This window comes from Chlamydotis macqueenii, chromosome 16 (assembly GCF_036417535.1).
Source record: "Chlamydotis macqueenii isolate bChlMac1 chromosome 16, bChlMac1.mat, whole genome shotgun sequence".
Classification (NCBI taxonomy): domain Eukaryota; kingdom Metazoa; phylum Chordata; class Aves; order Otidiformes; family Otididae; genus Chlamydotis; species Chlamydotis macqueenii.
The window spans coordinates 14,856,328-14,875,510 of NC_141571.1; the positions used below are offsets into that span (position 1 = coordinate 14,856,328).

The following is a 19,183-nucleotide window of genomic DNA, read 5'->3' on the forward strand; positions in this document are numbered from 1 at the left end:
GGCAACTCTGCCCCACACTCCGGGGTGGGCCAGGACCCCGTGGGGACAGAGGGGGCCTCCAGTGCTGGTGCAGGGTGCTGGTGCAGGGCGCCAGTATTGGCCTTCCAGTACCTAAAGGGGGCTGATAAGAAAGATGGGGAGAAACTTCTTAGCAGGGCCTGTTGGGATGGGACGAGGGGTAATGGTTTTAAACTAAAAGATAGGAGATGCAGACCAGCTGGAAGAAATCTTTTTACGCTGAGGGTGGTGGAGCCCTGTCCCAGGTCGCCCAGAGAGGTGGTGGATGCCCCATCCCTGGAAACATTCCAGGCCAGGTTGGCCGGGGCTCTGAGCAACCTGATCTGGTTTGAGATGTCCCTGCTCCTTGCAGGGGGTTGGGCTGGGTGGGCTTTAACAGTCCCTTGCAGCCCAAACCATTCCATGATTCTGTGATTCTCTTGGCTACTGGGTGCTGGTGCAGGGTGCCAGTACTGGGTGCAGGGTGCCGGTGCCTGATCGTGGTACTGGGCACCAGTACTGGGTGCAGGGTGCTGGTGCCTGATCGTAGTACTGGGCACCAGTACTGGCTGCAGGGTGCTGGTGCTGGATGCGCGTGCAGGGTGCCGGTACTGGGTGCAGGGTGCCGATGCTGGTACCGGTGGGGATGCCGGTACGGGTGCGGGTGCGGGTGCGTGTGAGCGCGCTGCCGCGGGGAAGCGCGGGCGCTGCCATGGCGTTCGGAAGTCAATCGCAGGGGCCGGGGGACGCGTGCGCAGTGCGGCCGCGCCGCTCCGCTCCGCTCCCGCTGCCGCTCCCTCGCCCTCTCCCTCCGGTGCCGAGCCCGGAGGCAGCGCAGAGGCGGCGGCCGCGGGGCGGGGGGAGCGGCGGCGGCGGCGGCGGGGCCGCGGCCGGGGGCTGCGCGGCGGCGGAGCGGAGCGGATGCCTGGCCCGTGAGTACCCCGCGCCCCGGCCCGGGGTTGCCGCGGGATGCGGGAGGGGGAGACACGGGGGGGGACACACGGGCCCATCGCCCCCTCCCTCGCCCGGTGCCCAGCCCTGCCTTCCTCCCCACGGGTTGCGGGCCGACCCCGCTTTGCACGCCCCCTCCCTCCTCACCTGCATGAGCCCCCCCGCCCCCCCGCATCTTCCCTTCCGCACGTTTTGCCCCCCCGTCCCCCTTCCCGGCCACGCACCGGGCACCGCGGAGCGCCGGGGCTGATGGAGCGGTCGGGCTGTGCGCGTCTGTCCGTCCGTGTGTCCGGCTGCTGCCTGTCACCAGCCCCGTGTGCGAGGCATGGAGGGGGGGACACCCGGCGGGATGGTCCGTGGGGACCCGGGCAGGGAGGGGGCCCTCCCCGCCGCATCGCCCCGGGAGCGAGGAGGAGGAGGATGGAGGTGGAAGGAGCCGGGCACCCTCCAGCCGCAGGGCCGGTTGCACCGGCGCTTGCCCAGCCCAGGGAGGGAGCTTGCAGGGAGGATCCCCCGCTTCTCCCAAAAGCCTCCCCGGCCCAGGGCTGCCCCGGCCCTCCCTGCACCCACAGGTGGGTGCTGGGCCGGCTCTGGAGCACCCACGCACCCTGGCAGCGGCTCAGGCGTGCGGCTCCCCGTGCCCCCCGGTGCAATGGGGTGCCATGCCTCGCGTGGCGAGCAGCAGCAGCGTGGGGAGCCCTGACCTGGCCAGGGCTCGGGAAGGTTGGCTGAGGTCAGGGGGACAGCGGGCTCCCGTCCTCGCCGCGTCCCCCAGCAACAGCGCGGCCAAAGGGTCGAGTCGGGGGGTGCGCCTCGGTGGTGTCCGGGACGTAGCTGAGGATATCCGTAGGGATACGAGACATATATCCCCATATGATATCCATAGGGATGTGACATCTGACCGTCGCTCATTTCGTGGGCAGCGGCGCGGGATGCTGTGACTCCGTGCCGCGTCCCCATGGCCAAGGGATGGAGAGGGTGAGGCCGTGGAGCTGCTCCGTGTGTGGATCACTGTGCATCTCTGGGCACGGAGAGCTTCCCCCAGGAAAGCTCCCTCTCCCCGCCACTTCCATGAGGCTGCTCTGGCACGGATCCATGGCCTTATTTAAGAAACTAAACAAAAAGTGTTAAGTGAGTGGGAGGGATTTCCCCGCTGCGAGGGGAGTTCATTCCCCTCCGGATGCGTCTCCACCATCCCTGGCGATAGAGATGCTCGTCCCATGTCACGCTGGATGAACGGAGCCCGTGGCGTTTGCTGGCCTGGTGGATATCGTTTTCTTTGGGAAAACGGGTCACCCCAGTGGGCACATATTTCAGACTGTCTCCCAAGGGAGAGCGCCACATCAGATTTCCCTACAAGGATTTGAGCTCCTCCGCGTCAGCCCTTCCCCACAAATGACTCAAGCCGCTAATCAAAATACAGTCGTGTTCTTCAGCAATTAAACAAACTCCACCTCGTAAGATATAGTGGAGAAGCAGGAATTCAGTGACACGAATATATCTCCATCAGGGTACGCATGCCTATCTTGATATTGTTATTATAAAAAAAGAAGGAACCAAAGGCAGATAATCAGATAATGCAACTCAAACCCAGAGAAAGGGAGAAAAATACATTGGCATAGTAATTAATGCTGAGCCTGCCCGAGGTGCGGGAGCTGCACGTCTCTGCTGCCTCCCGAGGTGCGTGCTCTCCTGTCCTTGCTTATCCCTGGTTGTGGGCTCACTTTTAGGCTGGACTTGGGCTACAGCATCTTGAGTTTCAACCGGGCTCGCGCAAAGTGGGCGGGTGAGCTCGGTGCTCAGGGCTCTTCCCTGCGAGCAACAGGTCCAGAGTGGCAAAGCGGCCGCCAAGCCGCTCCTCAGCCTCTGCGCAGCACGCACTCAAGCGGCCATGGCTTTTCCATTTTTTTTTTTTTTCCAAATTTCTATCCTCTGGATAAAATTATTTTGGAAAGTCAGCTCAAGAGGAGGTAAGAGCCATGCTGGGTGCTGAGCCATCCCACGGGGCGCCCTGCCTTCCCTTTCCAGCTCCTCCTGCTCCTCGGGCCGGTTTCTTCCACCAAATCCGGCCGTGCCCGAGCACCCCGAAAGCAGAGCAGCCACAGCGGAGCGAGGCCGGCTCCGCACCGTGCGCTCTCGGGGTTTGGTGCTTCGAGCTCTTGCCTGGAATAACAGCGGCTTCCGGGTGAGCCGGTGCCCGCAGCCTTCACCGAGACTTCCTATTATTCAGTTCCTTATTCGTCTCTGCACATCTCTCTACGCGTGTCCATTACAAAAGCTGTTCAGAGAGGGCTGGGTCTAAAGCCAGTTGTTTATATACATTTTTTCATAGCTACCTCTAAATTTGGGGGGAAGAAGAGATACTGGACCTTATCACCCGTTATTTTCATCCCCAATGTGTTACAACATGTTTTTCGCCCGTGGGGAGGGACAGGATGGGGGAAGAGTGTCTGACATCTTCTGTGGTGTAAGAGGGGAAGAAACTGAACTCACCAGCTCGCGGGGACTCCAGCAACCCCGTCGCAGACCGGGAAGCTGCTCTGCGGTGGCCGTCACTGCCCCTGCTCCAACTGGCTCGGGGAATGAACGTCTAGCCCCACAAACATCTCCCTTTTCATCCTGTCCTGCACCCAGCATCGCACGAGCCTCCTCCAGCTCGTTTCCATCAGTACTGGGCTCAGCCAGCCCATTTCTTTCCCCAGCTGCTTCGCCACGGGTTGCCCTGTGCAGCACAAGGGAGGGTGACCTGCAGAAAGTCCCCGAAAGTCCTAAATCCTTATTGCCGCAGCTGTGCGAGAGCAGTGTGGAGCCACGGTGTTGTTTGCGGTAAATAACTCCGCTGGCCGGCTCTCCCCGCTGCGATCCTGAGTTTCAGGACACCCGTAACTTTTTGCAGGGCTTGGATGCCTTAAACGCTGCCGTGCGTGCGCTGCAGGAGCCGCCGGCCCGGTGCCCTACTGGGGCCATGCTGGTCCATGAGCTGCGGGGTGGGACCCCTGTGCAGCCCCCCAGCCTGCCTGGGTGCTCGGTGGGACCTGGGGATGTTGGAACTGATGGCTTTGGGATAAAACTGTAGTGGAGGCAAAGTCCTGGCTCTTGCTAGATCCAGAGAACCGCCTAAAACAAGGCAGCAGCTGCTGAGTTTTGATCGACCCTTCGCCCTTCTGCGAAAGCACTGGGAGCAGGGAGAATTATTTTATTTCTGTTATTTTTGGCTGGAAATCCACTGGGTTCCTTCTTTGGGAGGGGAACCAGTGACAGAGACCTCCTGCCTGCATCTTACCCGTTCCCAGGCCACTGGGGTGGGCACGGAGGGCGATGCCCCAGCCCACCCCGTCGGCTCCTCCGGCTCCGTGGGAGCTCGGCCGTCTCGGATGAGTTTACTGGGAGTGGCGCGGAGCGCTCTGCCTCTCGCCCGTCTTGCAAACCTCCTGTCTCTGACCGTTCCGTGGGAGCAGAGATTTAACCGGGGGGAAGGTGGAGCAGCGGAGTCAGTCGGGGTTCAGCTTTAACGTTCACCTTAGACATGGAAAAAAGGGGCTTTCCTGACTGCGGGAAAATGTGTGGTAGAGTTTTATAACAAGCTGCCCTTCCAGTTCTCTAACCGCGTGGGAACAGCCTCAGTTGACCTTTCGTGGGCTCTGTGCTCAGGTTTGGGGGCCCAGCTTTGCCGCGCTCCAGGCTTGCGTGTCAGCACCTGCCCGCTCCGCCGTCAGCGGGGGCTCCGGGGCAGGGACGGGACGGGCACAGCGGGAGCGGAGCCCCCGGCGTCCCCACGCGTGGCCATGGCTCTGGGTGCGGGGTCAGGCTGTGGGTGCGCTGGCAGCCCAGTCCCGGAGCCAAATTTATGGCTGGTTCCGTATAGAGGGGGTCAGGCAGCCAGCAAAGGGGTGTGGGGTGAAGGGTTTGAGTTTTCCAGCTGCTCCCCCTCCTGCAGGCACGAACCCCTCCGACAGAAGACAAACGCCCGAGCGGCGTTGCAGTGCGAAGGACAGGAGAAGAGCAAACGGGTACGGATTGGCATCAGGGGGCAGGAACCTCAGAAAAGGAAGGGGACGCTTCAAGCTAGCCTTGGAAAAGAGGAAACGAGGAGAGACGCTGCCTGCGGGTCTGGTGTGGGTTTCACCATGAGGAGAGGGCTCGCAAAGGGGATTTGGGGCCGGGGGAATGTATCGCCGTGGTGGCGGTGGCAGGCGAGCTGCTGCGTCCTCCGGTGGCACAGCCCAGCCCTGCAGCGTCCCGAGGGCTTGGCCAAGGGCACGGCGGTGGCCTGTCGCGTCGGGGTTCTCGCTGACATCCCCGGCCAGGGCCGCAACCGCCGTCTGAGCACGGGTGCGGTGGGCACCCGCCCCGGCCGTGTCCCGAAGCCATGTCTGGCAGCAGCGTGCCCGGCCAGAGCGGGATGCAGCGGCTTCGGCTGCCTGGCACTGCCCTGGGGCCGCCTCTGTGGCACAGGGGCCACACAGAATGACAGTGCTTCCTTCCTCCCCGCGCTGCCAGCTCCTCCCCGGGGATGGCCGAGCCAAACCTCGCCGTCCTTTTTCCCCTTTGGTCGGGTTTTAAATAGCCAGCGCGGCCGGTCTCAGAGGATGCGAGTCGTTCGCGGAGCTCCCCGTTTCTTGTCGCGGCTGGAGCAGGGCAGAGCATCACTGGTGCTGGGGAGGCCGTGGTGACCGCAGCACAGGGGTCACGTATGTCTCTTGGGATGCTCCAGAGCTGGGACAGGGCATCAGGTCACCAAATCCCCCTTGCCTTGGGTATTTGCCCCCGGGACGTTCTCCTGAGGGTCTCCTGCAGTCCCTCACTGTTTTAATGTTGGACCAAAGTGTGATGTGGGAGGAAGTTTCCTTACTGGTGCAAGCGGGAGCTCGGCTCTGCAAGCTCTGCTCCTGGGACCCATGGTGGCACTGGGTCTGGGGCCAGGGGGACATCCCAGCCCTGGGTGCTCCACGGTGAGGCGTGACATCTGCCTGATGGACCCCAAAAGCATCCATCAGGGCTGGCAGCATGCGGGCAGCGGGGCCCGGCGCTGCCCAGGCGAATAAACCGCGGTGGGCGAGTGTCCCCGGGGTGCAGTGTTTGGGGGGTGGTCCCAGCTGTGGTGCTGGCGTGGCCCCGGCGCGGCCGGTCTCACCGCTGGCTGAGCTGGCTGCCGGGCTCAGCCCTGCCCTGACCACATCAGTGCCGTGTGGCGGGGAGCGTGGCTGGAGCGCAGGGCCGGACCTGTCCTCGGCACGGCCGGACCCACCGCCCGCCTGTGCTGGCGCAGGCTCCCAAACCTCCTCCCCGTGCCCGGCCAGCAGCTCCCGCGCTGGCACGGGTCTCCGGATGCAGCCGATGGGGTTTGGTCCCGTGCCGGGGCTGGGGAGAAAATCGCCCCTCGGCTGCATCGGGGAGCGTGCGGAGCTGCGGTAAGCGACCCGTTTGATGCGGAGTTTCCCTGGGATGCAGCGTCCCTCCTTTTCATCCCCATCCGGGCTCGATTCTCTGTCTGGTTCCTCATTTCCTCAAAAAGGTCAGTTCCTCATCTTCTTACCCGTGGTCCTGCCAGCATCCCTGTCCCCTAAATCACCACTGATGTCCCCTCCTCTGCCCCGTGGTCCCCACAGGACACGCTCCTGCCCTCGCCGGGATGGGGATGAGCGGGTCCTGGGCAGGCAGCACCCCATGGGGAAGGAGCACCCTGCCACCCATCCAACTCGGCTCCCACCCTGGCCACGCCGATGCCGTATCCCTCCCTTTCCTCTTCCCTTCCCTTCCGTCAGCCGCCGGGCTCTGTCCGTGGGGTTGAGCCCCTGTTGAGTATTGATTGCTGTGATGTTTCTTCTCCTTTCGCGTGGATCATTACCAAATGCTTCATAGGCGTCTGCCTTAGCAGCGTCGTGGTGCCTCTGCTAATAGAAACGTAATTGTCAGGGCTCGCCGTATAAATCCCCCAGCTGATTGTCGTGGGTGCTATTTTTACACTATGAAATATTTAACTCCGTTTCAGAGCAAGGGCCGGGGCCACAGGGGTGGGTGCTGGCAGCACCGCGCCCGTCGTGCCGCATGGCAGCCCACGGTGGCCGTAACAGCGGTGGCAGCCGCGCCGGGACGGGGCTGCGGGTCCACTTGCCTCTTTCCAATGGGTGCTGGGGAGGTTCGCGCGGTCCTTTCGGGAGGTGAGGTTTGGCTCAGAGGGTGGTCGGTGCAGAAATACAGCCGGGCTGGGGATGAGGAGAGGGGCAGGGAGCAGAGAAGGACCCTGCCGTCGTCCTCATCCCAGCAGGAGAGGCTCCCACGGGGCTGTTGGCCCTCACGGTGCGGAGGACCGGGAAGACGTTGGGACACGCCGCAGCATCTCCCGGCTCCCATCACCAGGACCGGCCTTTCCGGTCTCAGGGGATGGCAGAAAAATCACTGCCGGGCAGAGGAGCTCTGCCAAAGGCATCCGCTCACCGCCGCCGCCTCCGCCACGTGCACGGGCACATCTGCCGGCGTTACCGGCAAGGGTGGCAGGGAGGCAGCCGGGGCGCGGGCACGTGAGCATCGCCACCCCCTCGTCCCGGTGGGACCAGGGGAGTCCGACCCAGCTGGTGCTCGGGGTCAGCCCAGCCCCGTCGCTGCGGAGCAGGGGGACTTGAGCCTCACCTCTTCGGTCTTTTTCTAACAGATTGCTAAAGTGGAGGGGGGGGAAGCCAGGTCTAAAAATAGCTCCTAAAACTTCCTGTCCCGCTGGCAGGTGGCTGGGGCAGGGTGCGGGGGCGGGCGGCAGCTGTGGGGCTTGGCAGCGGTGCTTGGTGGGGTAACCCCGGCAGAGGGGAGTCCGGGGGGTGCCAGCCCCTCGCCGCTCCCCAAGCTGCCTGGGGGGCTGGCCAGCGTCTGGTGGCACTCGGTGGCCGGTTTCAGCCGAGTCTGGCAGAGGTCGGAGGTGCTGGGTGCCTCCCGGGAGAAAGGCAGGGAGGAGGCGGGGAAGCTGCTCAGCCCTTATTAGACACTGGAGAATCCAGCAGCACTGCTCCCCGCTAAGACATTGCTGGCATGTGGTGGGTCTCGGTCTTGGCCGGGGATGGTCCCTCCACCGGCACCCAATGGGTGCCCCGAGGCCGGTGAGCTGGGGGTGCTGGGGGCTGCCCCTCGGGAGCGCGGCCGCGTCCCGGCAGCCCCCTGCTCCGAGAGCTGTCCCTGCCCGGCAGCGGCGAGGGGAATCCTGGAAAACCAGACGGAAAATAAATGAGGTGCCGGTGACTGGAGAAACAGAGCGGCGCTGGGCGCCTGCGAGGACGGCGGCACCGGCGGGGTGGGCACTGGCAGAAGAAGGGGCTGTGACTTTTGGGTGGCAGGAGGGGGTGGGGTTGGGGATGGTGACGCCGCGACCGCTTTGGGTTTTGGGTGCCGGGTGATGCGGCGTTGGGGAAGAGAGGAGATGACAGCTCGGTGTCCCCGGGCGCCGAGCAGGGCGCTGGGCTGGGCTGATAACGGGCCGGGCGCCTGGCCCAGCCCCGCGGCCCCGGGGAGCGTGCAGGGGTGCCTGCGTCCCCCCATCCCTCTTTCCCCCCTTTTCCAGCTGCGTGAGCCCGCGTCAGCGAGGGGGCAGCCACCAGCGGAGACCACAAACCAGTTTCGGTTGCTGGTGCGGTGCCAGGGCCGGAGCCCCCTCCACCCGCAGCGGCGCTCAGGGTGAATTTAATCAAGGAAACCGAGCTTGGGCGTCTGATTTCTCTCTCTCTCTTCTTTCTTTTTTTTTTTTTTTTTTCCTGAGGAGGAAAAAAGAAAACCAAACAACTTTGTTTGTGAGTCACTCTTGGCGGAGGGAGCCGGGCTTCGCTCGGCGCGGCGGGCAGGCTGGCACATCCCCGCGTCGCAGGGACGATGCCGCGCGGCAGGAGGCTCTGACTCAGCCCGCCCTCAGCCCCCGGCCCCCTTCCCTCTCCGCCCTCAGCCCCCAGCCCCCTTCCCTCGCCGCCCGCGTCCTTGCCCCGCGCCCCGGGGACACCAGCATGGCGGAAAGCGCCGGCGCTTCGAAGCGGCCTCGGCCAGGCGCTGGGAACCAGCCCGTGCCCACCATGGGACGGATCCTGCCCGTCGCTCCTCGGGGAAGCCGCGCCGGCCGCTCCTGGCCCGTGGGGCTGTTCCATTGCCGGCGCGCCCGGGCTGCCTCCATCGCCGAGACGCCCGGGTGCAGGCGGCACCGTGGTGGGTGCCCATCCCGGCCGGGGAGCCGCGGCTCGGCTGCTCTCACGCCTCCGGATGCGTCCGAGGGGTGGGAAGCAGGAGCGCGACCCAGCTGAGCTGCTGGCAGGGCTCGCTCTGCCCCGCTCCTGCCTCGTCGGGGCGGCGAGGAGAGCAGCCGGGCCCCGCCGGGGCTTTCCCAAAAAAGGTCTGAACTCTTCGGTTGAGTTTGCCACTTCCCTTACCACTCCCTTTCCTGTGAGAGGATGTGTTCGGCCACTTTTCTTTTCTCTTTCTCTCTTCTTTTCTCTCCCGTCTCCCTGCCCTCGGACCCAGCAGTCCCGGCGATGCCGCGCGCCCCCTGAGCCGGCTGGGGTCACCCTGGCTGGCGCCCGCCGCCACGATGGCCAGGCTGCAGGTACGGACGCGCTGCCACCGGCTCCCCCCGTGCGCCCCGGGGTCCCCCTGCCAGCGGCGGTGCGGGGCGAGGTGGGCGTGGGAGCCAAGCCTGGGCTGTGCCGGGGGTCCCCCCGCACCGGGGTGGTTGCTGGTTTCCACCCCGGTTTGCAGGAGTGGGGGTGGCTGGAGGGGGATGCCACGCTGCTCGGGGCATCATCCCCGGCCGGGGCGCTCAGGAGAAGTGGGGTGCACGGAGAGGGGTCATTCCCACGGCCGGTATTTGGCGTCACCTCGGTTTTGCCCGTGGGGGCACCCCGATGCCACGGCTCCCACTGCAGCGGGGTTTTGGCGACTGCTTCTCCCGGGACGAGCAGGTCACAGGGTGCTCCGTGTTTGGCCGCACAGGACGGGGCCGACTCGGCCACCCCAGCAAAGTGGAAGGGGAAAGTTCCCTTCAAAAGCGATTTTGGGGAGCGCTCGTCTTGTCTCGTGTGTAGGGGGGTCCCCTCTCCGTTTGGGGAGAGGACGGGGCGGTGCCAGGCTCGGCGGGGACGTCACGGGCGCGTGAGCTGGCAGGGCCCGGGGACACCCAGCAGACTGGGGACTCCTTGGCCGGGCGCCGCAGCTGCTGGGCGGCGATGGCGAGGGCTCACGGGGGGATTAGGGGGCTCAGGGGGTTCAGGCAAGGGCGGCTTTTGGGGCGTCTCTTCTCCCTGCTGGGGAAACGTCCCCTTCTTGTCGACCTTCCTCTTTTTCGCAGCCTCGCGCATGCGCCCTCGCCCTTCTCTCCAGTGCTCGTCGGCTCTGCCGCCCGACGGGACTTCCTTATCCATGGGCACCCACGGCTTCGCGGCAGTGCCCGGCTCTGGGGGCGGCTGGAAACGGCCCTGCGGCACGCAGCCCCCGCCGCCGTGGTGGGATGGGGTGGGACACCGGCCCTGCGAATCCGGACCGCGCCGGCGTTGCCTTTCAGTGCCGTGGGGGCCTTTGCAGCAGCCGGGCGCTGCATGCACCCCGCGGGTGTGGGATGGGATGTTCCTTACTGGGGGATGCTGGGAGCCCCTGGCGGGTTTGCTCTGGCCGAGCTGCAGCAGCCGTGTGCCTGGCAGCTCCCGCTGGAGTGATGCCACACGCTGTCCCCACGTCCCCGTCCCTTGGCCACCCTCCGTCCGCCTGCTCCGCACCCCGCGGCCGCCGCTGCCTGTGTTTTGGGGCGAGCCGGGAGGATTTTCCCAGCCTGCGGGTTTTCCTCCTGCTCGCCCCGCTCCCGCAGCCTCGTCACTGCTCGCTGGGAAAGCCATGGCGGCCATGGCTCCATGGGGCAAGCGCGATGTTGCCGTGGGTGGGCAGGGGGAAGAGAACTGGAGGTCAGGGGAAAGCAAAGGAAAGGGACAAAAGTGGGGGGGAAATGGACCTGAGGGCAGCGCGGAGGGGAGCGGAGCCTGCCATCGAGTGGGTGACAGGGCCACAGCCATCCTGCCAGCGCTCAGGGCTATAAATAGGGACAACTGGGAGCACAACGCAGGCTCTCTCCTTTTTCGTTCCTGCGGGAGCGATGGGAGCCAGCGAGAGGCTGTGCAAGGGCCTGGGTGAGAAGCTCACGGAAAGCGCTGCCAGGTGATGGCCGGGGGGGACTGCATCCATGATGGGGGACACCCTGGGGACAACCCTGTCCCCAGCTGGGACCCACACCCCAACTCCGTCCTCAGAGCCAAAGCGCTGAGACCTGGGGCAGCTCGGGACAGGGATGCTGGGGCTGGGGCAGCCGGGGGCTCTCCCTGCCCAGTGCCCCCCGCTCCCGTTCCTTCCTTGCCCCGCTCCAGGCTGGGCCGATGGTGTCGGCAGGCGGGCGCAGGGGGACGATTTTGCAGAGAACAAACGCGGCCGTTGGGCTCGGCCAACGCTTGGCACCGGGCAAGTTTTGGTTCAGTGCTGGGAGCCGTGAAAACTTCCCTCCCCCCAACCCCGTTTCCTTCCACTCACATGATGCCGTGAAGCGCCTCCGACTTCCCCATCCTGGGCCCAAACGCACCAGGGGGGTCCGGCCGCACTCCGCCATGGCACGGGGCATCGCCGAGGGTGCACGAGGCCGGCCCTGAGCCCCACACCCTCCCCGGGGCTCGGCAGCACCCCCAAAGCGTGGGAGGGGGTCCCGGGTGAAGCGTGGGGCTGGCAGAGCATCTGCCGCTGTGTCCGCCCTCCGCCTTTCCTTCTCGCTTCCTTTTCTTGCACCCTCTGGGTTTGCCCGCCGTGCCCCCAGCCCGCCGCCCGCGAAAGGCTTTCCCCGGCGCAGAGCAGCCCCCCCACCCACGCGCCCGAAGCCAGGGGGTCCCTCTGCGAAGGTGACGCGGTGCCGCTGCTCTCCCTCCCCGCAGGCTCCGTCCAGGAGGCGGCAGGGACGTTAGCCGGGGGGTCCGGGCGGCACGGCTCGCCCGCGCGCCGGCGGGAGCCGAGAGCAGCAGGAGAGCCCCGGAAGCACGACCCGACCCCGTCCACCGTGTATGAGGCTGGGACGCAGGTGAGGCGGTGACCGTCTGGGGGCCGGCCCGCGGGAGCCAAAATTAAATCCCAGCGAGTCACTGTGCGGGGGTGGGGGGTTCCTCGTTGGCCTGCGGCTGCTTGCCCGTGGCGGGGGGGATAACCCTCGACGGCTCGCTCACCCGCTCCCTGCCCTCGTGCCTTTCAGTACGCAGGACCCGCGTCCGCAGAGACACCCCTTCCGATGTCCCGGCATGAGACTTCTCCGACAACGGTGCAACCCGCCAGCCACCACCGCCCCAACGCCTGCTGCTTCTGCTGGTGCTGCTGCTGCAGTTGCTCATGGTACGTCCCGCCGCCCGCCCCACCGCCCGACGGCCGAGGGTCCCGTGAGCAGGGGGGATGCGAGGGTCGCCTGCCTGTTGCGGGGCCGCGCACCGAGCGCTTGAACATGGCTGCTGCCCAAGCAGGCGCCGGGCTTCGAGGGGTACAGGGTCCCCTGGGCGCGGGAGGGCGGCCGGGATGGAGCCGGCCCCGCTCAGCGAGCCAGAGTCGCGTCTCCGGGCCGCTGGCGTGCTTGCGTTGGGTCGGGAGTTGAGGGTGCCGTGGTTCGAAAGGGGGTAAAGGGTGTTTTGGAGCGGGTGGGCAGCACCCTGAGGGGCCGTGCTGAGCCGCGCCTCGGAGCACCATGGCTCCTGCCCATCAGCCAAATCTTTTCAAATACATCAAGCAGGAAGCGGCACCGGGAACCCTGCTCCGGCCCTGCGTTAACAGCTCTCCTGGGCTGGGCGTCCCCAGCGTGGTGCTCAGCCGAGCTGCCTGACCTCTGCCTCCCAACGCGCCCTCCCCGGGTGCCAGGGCGGGGGGACGCTGGGCACAGCGCTGCGCGTGCAGGGGGACGTCGCTGCGTGTTTCAGGCAGGTCAGGGCAGGGGGAAAGCTGGGTTTCCCTGCCCTCTCACACCCGAGGCAGACGGCCCTTGTCCCTGGGAGCCCTCCCGGGCGCCTCTGCCGTGGAGCAGCGGGTGCAGAGTCCGGCCCTGGGCTCCCAGCGCTGCTCAAAGCCGAGGACGTAACCAGCCGCTTGCCCGCAGCATCGGCTCCCATCCTCTCCGAGGATCCCCAGCTCCTTATTCTCTGGCTAGCCCGGATTTTGGAGAGCCTGTCTGCTCTCCATCCTCAGCGCTGGCCCGCTCCGACATCGCCGGTGGCTTCGAGCTTTGCAGCAGCTTTGGGCTTTACAGTTGCCAGCAGTGCTGAGCTCAGAGGAGCAGACAGCCCCGGAGCTGAGCTCCGCGCGCACCCACGCTGCGTCCCCGGCACTGGTGTCAGCCCCGTGCAGACCCCGACTGCATCCTTGGGGCCCCATCTCGCCTCATCCCCTCTGAATTCCCCGCTTTTGCAGGGCAGCAAGGGTGGCGATGGGTTCCTGGGTGGCTTGGGGGGCTCACGGGGCACTGACCAGTGCCAACCATTTTGGGGCTCAGGCAGGCCAGGCAGTGAGTCCCCGGGTCGGCGTGGGCAGGGACGCGCCCGCAGCTTCGCCCACGCTGGCCACCCGTGCCGCCGGGGGAGAAGTTTGCGCGTTTAATCTTGTGCGAACGGCGAGGGACGGTGTCGCAAACAGGAAGCACTGCGGTTGGTGCTGGGCACCGAAATTCAAGGGCCCGAAGGAAGTTGGCTGCAGGCTGCTCTCCCCTTGCGCCGCCGGCACCCCCAGGGCCGCGGGATGGCGGGGGGACAGGGAGCACCGGTACCCCCCAGCCCTGGCGCCGCTGTCCGGTGCTCAGCCTCTGGGCTGGCCCGGTGCTGGGCTGTCGCGGGGGTGCAGGGTCTGGCCCCTCGTCTGTCTCCGTCTGCCCTGGCCACCAGTGTCCTGGGCGAGCCGGGGCCATCACCAGCTGGGGTGCTGAGCACACAGCCCCGCGCCCCGCAGCCACCCCCGTTTATTTATTTATCGGTATTTATTTGTGGGCTGAGCCGGCTCTGACCTCTGCCAGCTGCCCGGCCCTGCGGCCGCTCCGGCTCCGGCTCGGCCCTGGGACGCGTGCGGGGCGCTGGAGCTGGGGCTGCAGCGGTGCCTGAGTGCAGGAAACACCCTTGCGCGATGACGGCAAAATTGCACAAGGAGCCGGGGTGCCACCGGGGCAGGCAGGGTGCTGGGGCGGATCTGAGCACAGGGGGATGCTGGTCCCGCAGAGATTTGGTGACTGGGGTCGGTCGGGGGTCACGGTGGGGGTCTGGGTGCATTCCCAACGCCCCTTACTACCTTTCCATCTCCCCGTTAGGAACGAGGACCGGGAGCGAGCGTGGAGGGCGGGACGGGAGACCAAACTGGAGACCATCCCAAACTGTGAAGCGTGGTGAGTGCGAGGGCGGCGCGGCGGGTGCGGGCAGAGGGGCACCGGCACGGCACGGCACCCAGTGCCACCCACCATGGTACCAGCCCTGCATCCCGCCCGCTGGTGCACACACGGGGAGCAGGACCGGGGTGCCGGGACTCGGGGGCTTCTGGTGCTGCTTCCAGCAGCACGTCCCCGGTTCCCACTGAGAAATGGGGAGCTTAGTGCCACGGGCTGCAGCCCTCCACGTTCCTGGCCCTTGGACTCCTTACAAAGGGAAACTGAGGCACGCAAGGACCTCAGAAGCTTCCAGGCCATGTCCCGGGGCAGAGCCTTATCCTGTTAGGCACCCTGCTCCAGGGATACCGAGCACCCACCCCGGTGGGACTGATAATTACTGACCCTGCGCTGCGTTAGCAGGTAACGAGTGTTTGCTGGGGAGCAGCCTCCCTCCCGCAGCTGTGAAGGATGAGGGACCGATGTCGGTCTCTCTTTGGCTGGGGCTTGGCAAGGGAAGGGCTTTTGCCTGCTTCGGTGTTTGTGCAAAGCCAGCACCAAAATACATCTCCGTTTGGGAAATTCAGCTGAAACCAAGCCCACGCCCCAGCCCGGCCGAGCGGAGCTGGGGCAGACCCCATGAGCGACCGCCAAAAGCCCCCATAACAACCGGAGCCCAAGCAGGAATGGCCTCGGCGTGAGCCCGGGGGATGCGTTCGGGCACCGTCCCTCCGGAACGGGACCAGGGACGCGCAGAGCCGAGCTGCACAGGGAGGGACGCGGCGGGGACCCCGCAGCCCCACCCGGCCGGCCGTAACGCTGTCCCTTTGTCTTCCCCGCCGCGACCCCGGCAGCACCAAACCCACGCCGGAGGAGGTGCGAGGCTGGGCGCAGTCCTTCGACAAGCTGATGAAGAGCCCGGCGGGTCGCAACGTCTTCCGGGAGTTCTTGCGGACTGAGTACAGCGAGGAGAACATGCTCTTCTGGCTGGCGTGCGAGGAGCTCAAAAACGAGTGCAACACGCACACCATCGACGAGAAGGCCAGGATGATCTACGAGGACTACATCTCCATCCTCTCACCCAAGGAGGTACGGGGCAGAGCCCCTCCTGGTGCTCCCGGGGGCTGGCTCAGGCTAAAATGGGGCTGGGGTGGTGCTTTTTAGGGAGAGGGCTTGATCCCAGCTGCCACCGCAGCCTTGCGGCAATTTGGGGATGGGGTAGGGGTGGGTGAGGATGAGTTTGGCAGAGTAATGGGTTTGCTTCACGCTTGTGCGTGGCAGTGGGGAGGGTACCCCCGGCCTTCCAAAACCCCCGAGACACAGCCGGCAGCGGGACCGCCGGCCGGGTTGTGCTGCGGGGCCGAAACCTCACGAGGGCACCAGCGGCCCGAGGAGATGCTGGAGCCCAGCTCGCAGCATCCCCAGAGCGGGGACACGCGGGGTGGGAGCACCCCAACCCACGCCCCTACACCCAGCAAGGGGACATGGAGAGGACCCCCGAGACCTCCCCGCAGCTCTCTCCAAAGCACCCTGGCTCCGGTGCAGGGATATTCGGGGTGGAGCACACCGGTCTGACCACGCCACATTGATACCCAGTTTCCCACGAGAGCTCGCACAGGGGTGGGTGTTGGGGATGGGGGCTTGGTACCGGGGGGGGTCCCTCAACCCCTCCGTTTCTCTCCCAGGTCAGCCTGGACTCGCGGGTGCGGGAGGTCATCAACCGGAAGATGCAGGAGCCGTCCTCGCACACCTTCGACGACGCGCAGCTCCAGATCTACACGCTGATGCACAGAGACTCCTACCCTCGCTTCCTGAACTCTGCCATTTACAAATCGCTGCTCCAGAGCGTCTCCCGCTCCTCCTCGGAGTCCTAAGGGTGCCCACGGGCCGCGGGGACGCCAGCGGGGACGCGGCGGCCGGGGGGGGTGGTTCAGTGCCCCCTCCCCTCTGCTGCCCTCCCTGCCAAGCCCCCCTCCCAAGTTTTTAGCTTTTTACCTATGAACCGTCACCCCGGGTTCTGGGCCACCCTCCAGGACTGGTTCCCAGTGCTGGTGCCACCGCGGCAGCGCGGCCCGGGCTGGCTCGTACTACTGAACCTCTGCCCCGTCCCCGCCGCGGGCCGGAGCGAGCCGGGGGAGCGCGCGGGAGAGGGCCGGGGCCCTGCTCCCCACCCCCAGCTCCACCCGCCCCCCGTTTTGAAGAGGTCACTTTATCCCCTCTCCACCACACCTGGGGACAGGGCACGTCCCCGTTTCCCACCTGAGACCCAGTTGGGGACTGGGTTGGGGGTTTTTTGGGGGTGGGGGGGAGGTCGATGATTGTTGTTGTTTTGGTTTTTTTTTTAACTTTTTATTTTAAATGCTTCTTTTGTTGGCTTTTATTGGGGGACTGGAGGGGCGGGAGGGGGGTTTGACAAGCGTCTCTGTACATATAAAACAAGTGTCAGGTTTACATCGCTCCGTCTGTTTGAAGCGGCCCACGGGGCGGGGGGCAGCGCTGCAGCCCCTTTGGTATTCCCCGCGGATCTGCGGCGCGGCGCTGGGGCTGACGGAGCAGAGAGCCGGCAGCTCTCCCTTCCCGGTCTCCGAAGCTGCCCGAGGGGCTCTGGAGGGGCAGAAGGGACGGTGGGGCCATGAGGATGCGCTCGGGGGGTGGGCAGGGGGTACCCTACGGCTGCCTCCTCTGCGTCAGCACCAGTCCAGCCCTGGGACACCGCGCGCTTCTCACCTCAAAGCCAGAGCATCCTGCATCCTGGGTTCACGGACCTCGGGGAAGAGGAAAAGAGACGTGCAGGTATCATTTGCCCCCCCCGCAGAAACCCGCAGGCCCCGGGACCCCTGAAAGCAAAGGTTCCCAGCCGGCCCACGCCTGCCCCGCCAGCCGGGAGAAGCCCAGGGCTCTGCCCTCATCCCTCGGGCGCAGCTTGGCACCGAGCGGCGGCCGGGCAGGGCTCCACGCGGGATGGGAAACGTCACAGGGAAGATAAATGGGATGTGTGTATTTTTGTGTGGCGTGAGGAACGGTTTGCTGGAGCCTCGGCACCCAGAATTAAAACATTTCTGCCAGCAGCCCCTGCCCTCTGCGCTGAAACGAAGCCAGCGCCGCACTCCTGCCCCCCGCTCGGCCACGCTCCGGCTCAGCCCTGCTGCAGACCAGCGCTTCTCTCTGCTTTTCCCAGAACAGCCCGTGGTTTCCTATTTATCTACCCCTTCCCCTCCTTCTCTCTCCATCTCTTTCAAAGAATAAAGAAGGAGCACTGGTTCTTTTTATTGAAGATACTTTTTTAAACAAACAAACAAAAAATTCTCTCTGCTCTCTCTGTTTGTTTGTTTGTTTCCTAGTGGCACAACTGTGCGGAAAGTCATGTCAGTAAATTCAGTTTTGTTTGCCAAGCTGGAAATACAGTTCAAGAAAATGTATTTTTGAGAGAGCCCAGAGTTCGTTCGTCTGTCCAGGAATGTCGGCGTTGTTGTTATTTGGTTGTTACTGGCAGGTTTTCTCCCCCAAGTGCCCAGTCTGCACCACTGCAGCCCCGCAGCACCCCCGCCCTGCACTGGGGAGGTTTGAGTTCTGGCGGCTTGGTTTGTTCTGTGAGTGAAGGAAATACCTCGTTCCCAAAACCTGGCCCCAGCTCGAGGTTTGGAGGTTGAACATTCAAGAGGACAGCAGAGGGGTGGGAGCCTCTCCGCATGCCACGGACATCTCGGCCCAGGGAAGACCCCCGCTGCCACCAGATCATCTGGTTTGTCTCTCCCTCCCCGTCCCAGCGCTTTTAAACACCTCGTGAGCAAATCCTCACTTCCAAGACCCCTCTTTACGCAGCGGCGTTCCCCTCCCCGGCTCTCCTTGGTGTAATCCCAGACACCGGCACAGTAACTTGCCCTGAGACGTGGTACTTCTCCCTAGGTTTGAGGGGCTCCTTCAGCTTGGGGCTCTCCACCCCCAATTCAGGATTGTCAGCAAACTGTACCCAAGCCCCGCTCCCCTCCTTGCAGTAACACAAGAAGAAAAGCAGCAGCAACTGGTAACCAGCTGGCTCCAGTTCACAGCGCAGGAGCCAGAGGCCCTTGGCCAGCGTGGGTTTCGGATCCTGAAGGGTTTTTTAAGCATTAATGCGAGGACACTGCTCCTTCCCAAGCCTGGTTTGAATAACCCCGTTCGCCGCAAGACTCGTGAGGCTTAAACGAGTTGTCAGCATCTTTGAATCTTTTCCTTCTTGGGAGACTTGGCTGCACCCCGTCAAGTGAAAGCCCTGAGCAAAGGATCCTGTTGGGATCCCTGCCTCCCGAGGAGCACAGCCCTCAAAGGGGCTGCAAGCACATCTTCCGCTGCTTTCATGTGGCTGCTTCCTCCTCTCTAACCATCTCCAAGGTCTCTGCTGAATGTCTGCTGTCTGGCAGGCTGAAAAGCCAATGGAAATACTTGTTTTTCACTCTGGAACTGGGAAGCAATGCCATAAGAGATGTGACTACAAATGCTGCTGCGCTGCTTGTCAGAGGACTGCTCCTGAGCAGCCTCCAACGCAGAGGCCTTACTGGGGTCCCCCAAATGCTGCCTCACCCAGCTAAAGGCTAGGAAAAGAATAGAGATTTTTAAGTCTCAGGTTGAAAGCTCTTGTGAGGACAGACAATTTCCACACCAGGTTCTAGTTATCTCCCAGAAAGAGCCTGATCCTGCAGGTCCCCCTCCCAGGGTCACATTTGCAGAGGTGGCACCTGAAGCCCGCTTTGCTCCTTTCTGTGCCTCGCCCCTTCCCAAACGCTGGCCTCAAGCTCACTTCAAACCCCACTGTTTCTAGAGCCACGCGAACATCTCCCACCAATAGCTGTAATCCCTACCTGCTCCAGGTCCAAGCCTCTGGAAAGGTTC

At 64.7% G+C, this 19,183-nt stretch overlaps 1 protein-coding gene across 3 annotated transcripts; it reads left to right on the forward strand.

Moving 5' to 3' along the window:
* Positions 1–785: 785 nt before the first annotated feature.
* Positions 786–17,733, forward strand: RGS19 (regulator of G protein signaling 19). 3 transcript variants are annotated; one of them, XM_086760314.1, is made up of 6 exons: positions 786–929; positions 11,874–12,016; positions 12,185–12,321; positions 14,264–14,338; positions 15,169–15,403; positions 16,000–17,733. In XM_086760314.1, exons 3-6 carry the CDS (start codon positions 12,221–12,223, stop codon positions 16,186–16,188), a joined length of 600 nt encoding a protein of 199 aa, XP_086616440.1. In that variant the 5' UTR covers positions 786–929; positions 11,874–12,016; positions 12,185–12,220; the 3' UTR covers positions 16,189–17,733. The 3 variants fall into 3 exon arrangements, with proteins under 3 accessions (XP_086616440.1, XP_086616439.1, XP_086616441.1); XM_086760313.1 differs by lacking the exon at positions 786–929 and adding an exon at positions 9,365–9,517; XM_086760315.1 differs by lacking the exons at positions 786–929; positions 11,874–12,016 and having other exon boundaries at positions 12,193–12,320.
* The last annotated feature ends 1,450 nt before the right edge of the window (positions 17,734–19,183 follow it).